General features: G+C 34.8%; 1 protein-coding gene across 1 annotated transcript in view; it reads right to left on the bottom strand.

Moving 5' to 3' along the window:
* Positions 1–4,874, bottom strand: part of KPNA3 (karyopherin alpha 3 (importin alpha 4)) — a gene marked incomplete at its 5' end in the record, with an annotated part of 20,491 nt that extends 15,617 nt beyond the window's left edge. Inside the window, 5 exons of the mRNA XM_009697236.1 lie at positions 1,747–1,832; positions 4,225–4,320; positions 4,403–4,455; positions 4,545–4,574; positions 4,788–4,874. Coding sequence (XP_009695538.1) covers positions 1,747–1,832; positions 4,225–4,320; positions 4,403–4,455; positions 4,545–4,574; positions 4,788–4,874 — 352 coding nt within the window. The remainder of the gene's footprint in view (positions 1–1,746; positions 1,833–4,224; positions 4,321–4,402; positions 4,456–4,544; positions 4,575–4,787) is intronic.
* Between the last annotated feature and the right edge of the window lie 1,704 nt (positions 4,875–6,578).

The raw sequence follows: 6,578 nt of genomic DNA, 5'->3' as shown, positions 1-6,578 counted from the left end.
TATCAGCACTCAGGCAGGAGGACAGTCTGTGAAAGCATAAGTTGCAGGCTATCTGGTCTCCTGCTCTCAAAAAATTAATTATTTCTGCACCAAATTGGCTCCTGCCAAGGTCTATTCTGCGTATATAGTACTTCTCCTCTTTTGCTTGGCCCTCCAACTGCCATCTGTCCCTCTTGATTGCAGGAGGCCTTCTTTTGTATTTAGGTTGCACCAGCCTCTTCTATAGCTGCCAGGGTCTATTGCTTTGTTTCCTGAATCCATCCCTTATCTAAAGCGAGTAGAGCTGGGAGGCTGTTTTCCCTTAGTCATCTCCTAGACAAAGCAGCAAGACTTTTAGACTAAACTTCTTCCATCTTCTCTTCAGGGGTAAAGTTTGGAAATTTCTTTTTGCTTCTTTAAAGTCATTTTATCATATTTTCTTCTTTTCAAGCATTAGCTAAACAGATTTTGAGAGCGCCATATTCCAGACTAAACTTCTAGTAATTGTTCAGGTAACAGCAATGCTTTTGGCTGTGCTGTACATATTTTCATTCTAATTTTAATTTTTACTTTAATATTTTTTTCCACATTTTTTTCTGCAAAGCTAATACTATTAGATTCATTCATTTGAATATGATAACATTGTGGGACTTGAAAAAGGAAGAAAACAATGACTAACCAATGAACAAGTTGGGAAGGATGAAAAAACTTTGGAATAGATTTTCAAAGATATTTAGACACCAGAAAAGCAATCTAAAAACAGAGGTGCCCAAATCACATCAGGATTTTTTGAAACAAATTCAAGATGTTGATTTTTTTTAAAAGGCTTTGGATTTTTATCTAAAGCTCATTTTGATAAGCATTCTTATTCTATTGCTCCAATATCTTAACTATACAGAATCTAACAATTAGTGAGATATTTTATTAGCTATTAAAATGTACAAAACAGCATTTTGATTTGAAAGACAGTTCATACACTTAAAGAAAAAAATAACTAAGTCCCATACAAAAACACTGAATATGAATAAGCCAAGAGAATTTATTATATATTCGCTTATCTGTTGTCTCCTGTTTAATGACAAAATGTCGTCTTTAGCATAAAGGTGATTGTTTTAAGATAAGTGTGCTGATACATAAAAGCTGTATATGTAATCCTGAAAAATTAATATGAATAATTTATCTTCAATTAACTTCAGAGTCTATTTCCTCTCTCTTTTCATAATGGAAGTCTCACTGGCTAGTTAAGCAAGAAACGAAGGCAGCACAACCACCTCCATGTGTATAGGAGATAATACTAATTGCATGGTCACAAAAAGGACAGTAATGTTCTTAAGTCTGTATTTAAATGGGCAACCTTACGTAACTATATGTATTTAACAACTTTAATGATTTACGAACATACCTTTGAGGTAGAAAGAATTACTTCCTAACCTAAGTTTTAGCCACAGGGGAATTAACGGTACATGATTTCAGAAATCAACCCAAGAATTAGAAAAGACTAACATTTTTTGTCATACTCATTATATCATCTGTCATTCTCTGTCTTCTTTATGGGAAAAATCAGGCCTGGGATCCTTAATATTAATCATTAGTGACAAACAGATTAATGTTTAAGAGCAAATGTGGAAATTTTTTGAGAAAGAGGACAGACATGCATTTATTATTTTAATGGTTCTGATAACAAATGGGACTTGTCATCCAAATATCCCCTTTTCCCTTTTAACCCACAATAACCACCACCTGCAAAACCCAAATTGTAATACTTACTAGACTGTACAACAGCTTGAGTCTGTGCAGAAGTGCCTGATGCTATGTTAGTCAATGCCCATGCAGCTTCAAATTGTAATGAAGGACTGTAATGAAATAATTTCATAGTAATAAGTTGAAGTATAATGCGCAGATTATTTTGTGGTTTATTTCAGTATTACCTGCTGTATCCACTCTGAGACACTCTACATTTAAGCAGTGGCACTGGGCTAAAAGTTTGGAAAAAAAAAACCCCAAACCAACCAAAACAAAAACCCACCACCTCTAAGCCTGGACATTTCAGAGGAAAAGCTGTAAGAAAAAAAAGATTTAACATTCTATCACCTTTTGTAAACCACTCATAATTCTGACCTCATATTAGTAATTAAAAAAAAAAAAAAGTAGTAACACTTGTTGAAGCACATACCAACCAGTGAAGCTGACCGCTACTCTAGTCAACTAATTATCTCCTGTACGAAAGATTTCTAGCACCCTCATCATAAAATTTAATTATGTCTAACAGGTAACAGAGACCTCTTCAAATCCAACTGATCCAAACACCATTCATATTTAGTGAAGAAAGTGCAACTGTCTTGCTGCCGTTAGTAGTCCTCAGCAACTAAACCATGTCTGACCATAACTAATAAAAAAGTGGCACTCCTAACATTACATCCCAGATAAGTGTAAGTTGGTATACTGGAATAAAAATATTTTGCTGCTCCATCAGAGACAAGGGAAAGATCTAGCATCAATATCAAAAGACAGCATCATACCTGTATTAAAACTGACTTATTAAATGCAGATTAAATTAGTTACAAATATTATGAAAGCTGGGGGAACATCTCTTCCAAGATGTCTGTCAACTGTTGCCTGTGCCAACAGCAGTTTAGTAAAACAGTTTGCATGAAAACTATTGTTCAAGTAAATACTAAAGGTTAAGAGTTCTAGAAGCTAGAAAAGAGTTTACACCTTATGGTGGTTACCATAACAGTAAGGTGTCTGGCTTTGGAACGAGAAGAGAATCTTTGCTGTTAGAGGCCTATTTTTCATTTCCACGCTTTTTTGGGTCTTTATCAATTATGTCTTATATATAGCCATAGCACCTGCTTCCTCTAAGCTTTTTTTGTGCATTAGTTTCCAAAGCATTTTAAGGTTTTATTGAGGGTTGGGACTGGAAAAGAATTAGATAGGAGGGCCCAAGATGTGTAAAATAAGAACTTGTAAAAACAAATAGTACCTGTCAGCAGCTACCTATAAACCTTTACATTCTAGGATCAAATGCATTAAAATTCCAGTTCTAGGTCGGTCCTTCTTTTCTTCCTCTTGTGATAAGCTTTCAGTTATAACATGAACAACAGCTTTAACAATCTGTTATACAAAGTCTTTGCAGAGTTTACCTCTACTAAATATTATACAGCAATCACAATTAAAAGGACTGCTTAAGAAAATGTTGAGTTCAATTTTGAAAGGCTTATTAAAAATTTACAAAGGTAAATCATACAAAAACTAGACAGAAAATTGAAATTAAAAGAATTTTCACAGTACTGAACTACCTACTTCTAGAGCAGAGAGGCATTCACAACCCATTTTCAAATGCTATCCTGATTTGAACATTATTGCCAGCTGCCTTCTAAGCAACTGTTTTGTTAAACAAGCTAGAAACAAAGCTACTCACGCTTCATGTTTTTGCAACCACCAAATTATACCCAAAAATGCTAATTTGCATTTTGAAGTTTCTCACCCTTGTGGCTGCAGAAATAACCTTGAAAATGGAAATACTGTAAATTCTTTTATGGCTGCCTGAGACCAAAGATAGGCTAAAACATTTGCCTCAAATGTGTTGGTCCCCATCTATTTGAATAAGGGGCTCATAGATTGTGCAATATGGCATTTTTCTTAAGTGTCACTAAAACCTTGCAACTACACGCTCAGTGTTCTCTACCTCCTTTACTGAAGCTCTTGTTTTCCAAAAAAGAACTGTAACAAAAGGCATGCTCACTGTGTTGTACCATGACATCAGGGAGCGGCACAGGGCCAGAAGGAAACCTACCTTGCAGTGAGAATGAAATAAGCTAGAAACTTAAGCTAATGACTTTAATGAAAGAGACAAGTGTAGTCTGGCAAAGAGCAGAGCCCTGTTCACAACCAGGCATGTTCTCTGCCTTCACACAAATGCACACAGCAAGCCTGAGACAGATTTCTTAAAAACAGTTAACAAAAAAGTCGGAAATATTCAAAACCAATGAGAGATCTAGCAATGAGAGATCTAGTAAGGTTTTCCTCCATTAGCTAGATATGCTTATGCAAGCTCTAAAAAATAAAATGGCATTTCAGTAGCAGAACAAATACTCCTGGAGAATTTACGTTTATCATCATGGAACGTGATCCACTACGTTAGATTATATGGTGCAATGAATCCTCAGTTTCATTTAAAATAATGAGATAATTTTTTGGATGCAGTTTTTCAGTAAAGGCGAACATTTTTAAAAGTATACTTACTTATCATCCCTTTCTAGGCATTTTACCAGAATTGGCAAAATTCCTGATTTTATTAAGTCATCAATAGGTGGATTTCTGTCACTGGATAGGAGTTTTCTGTGAAATTAAATGTAAAAGTAAAATCAGTAACTTTTATCGTGAAAAATTTGGGAATATATTTCTGTGTCTTTGTTTTTACCTTGCAGCTTGGACAGCACTCAGTTGGATCACTGGGTTGTCACTTGTGGCGTTCTGAAAAAAAACAAAATAAAACCAGTAAAAACTAAAAATGCACAGAACATGCACTTCTAATAAAAAAAAAATAGTTAAATGTAACATACCTGCAGTATAGCTTCTAGTGTTACGTTTTGCTTGAAAAGAAAAAAAAAGTTTTAGTAATTTTGTTACTAAATTATATTCTTTTAAAATATGTAATACAATCAAACTAATTTTAACAGTGTGTCAGTTAATGCTTTTGCTTTCAAATAACTGCAAGACTTCCAGTGTTAAAAAAACCCCACAGACTACATTGTTTTGAGACACCATCAAAGTTTCAAAAATAATTCCAGAATCAAGGAACTTACTGCTTTGAAGTCAGCATCAACATCAGAATCTTCTAAACTTTCTTCTTGGGGAACATTTCTTTTTTTCAAAAGATGTTCATCTCTTTTGTTCTGTAAAGGGACAAAAATAAAGACACTTAATGCTTATTAGTACACAGCAACAATACAATGACCCCTTTCAAAATAAAAGTTTAGATAAGATTGCTTTTTTTTTTAAAAGTATTTGTAACTGAAAATAGAATTTGCAGTGTTTCAGCTGTAAAAATCTAGCAGCTTGCTAATCAGAACTACGAGAATCCATGACATTTGAATGAATTAAAACATACAGTCTGGGGATCAATTTTCTATCAGACATTTACAATACACATAGACAGGCACGACATTAACATTTAGCCACACGTAACAGAAATTATTTTCCAGCGTAAGATTAGTTTTCAGTTAAATCTACTTCAAAGTTCCCTGGTTCCCTTGTGTGTAAGGTAGCATGTTCCGTGCACACCAACACTTGCAATATTTCCCACTCACACTGTTAGCACCCTCCAGCTTGAGCTCCTTTAAGAAATTACTGAAGAAAAAAAATACCTTTTCAGCAGTAAAGTACCCATTTAACATTTCTATCTTGCTTCATTAAAATATTTGAACACCTAAAGCCAGATTTAAAAAGAAAGGAATCAAATCATCAATTTTAACTGTATCCAAATGCACTTTTTTACAAATTTAAAATGTATTAAAAGTATTATTCCAAAAGTATGAAGCGGTCTTTTCTAAATTTTAGACATTTCCTTTTGTTTGGTGTGCCTAGAGGTACAATTGAAGATAGAAAGGGCAATGGAAGATGACGATTGCAGCATGTATATCTGAACACTTTTTTGTGGGTTTGGTGTTTCGTTTTTTTTTAAGCACATTAAGATTTCAATCTCTAATGAAGCAAAACATTGAAAAGGTGTAATAAACAGCTATAACACCTAAACCAAATCTATTATACTAGCAAGGAAAGGTAGGCTTTTCAGTCTCCAAACAATTATCTGATAACCAAACAGTACTGACTATAGAGATGGTATTATATCATGCCTTGCTCGTAATATGTTAAAAAAGCCTCTAAACAGAATCGTGTTTTGAAGGAGTCACCAATATTTTATTTTATTATATGTTAGAAAAAACAGCAACCTCAGGTCAAAAATTTCTGGGACTTACTTACTATTTTGACATTTTAAAAAGAATTTAAAACAACTTTTCCAGTCCTAGTTTGAAAGGCTCCGAAGCAATACATGAAGATTTTTTGTTTCAGATAAGAGAATGGTAAAACAATAAACAAGCACTAGAATTAAATAACCCTTTAATGCACAAGACAACATCTCTGGCTATTAGTAATTACTGGTTGACAGAGTCCCTTGGGAGTCAGTCCTGAGGGAAAGGGGTCCAGGAAGGCTGGACATTCTTCAAGAAGGAAAACCTAAAGGTGCAGGAGCACGCGGTCTCCATGTGCTGAAAGATGAGCTGGCGAGGAAGACCAGCCTGGCTGAACCGAGAGCTTTGGCTGGAACTCAGGAAAAAAAAAAGGAGAGTTTATGACCTTTGGAAGAAGGGGCAGGCAACTCAGGAGGACTACAAGGATGTCGTGAGGCTATGCAGGGAGAAAATCAGAAGGGCCAAAGCCCCACCAGAACTTAATCTGGCTACTGTCATAGAAGGCAATAAAAAATGTTTCTATAAACACATTAGCAACAAAAAGAGGGCTAAGGACAATCTCCATCCTTTATTGGATGCAGGGGGAAACATAGTGACAAATGCTGAGGAAAAGGCTGAGGTACT

Source organism: Cariama cristata, unplaced genomic scaffold, assembly GCF_000690535.1.
Source record: "Cariama cristata isolate BGI_N322 unplaced genomic scaffold, ASM69053v1 scaffold2843, whole genome shotgun sequence".
NCBI lineage: Eukaryota > Metazoa > Chordata > Aves > Cariamiformes > Cariamidae > Cariama > Cariama cristata.
Note: the sequence above shows the minus strand (reverse complement) of the source record. Positions and strands in the feature narration are given on the sequence as shown.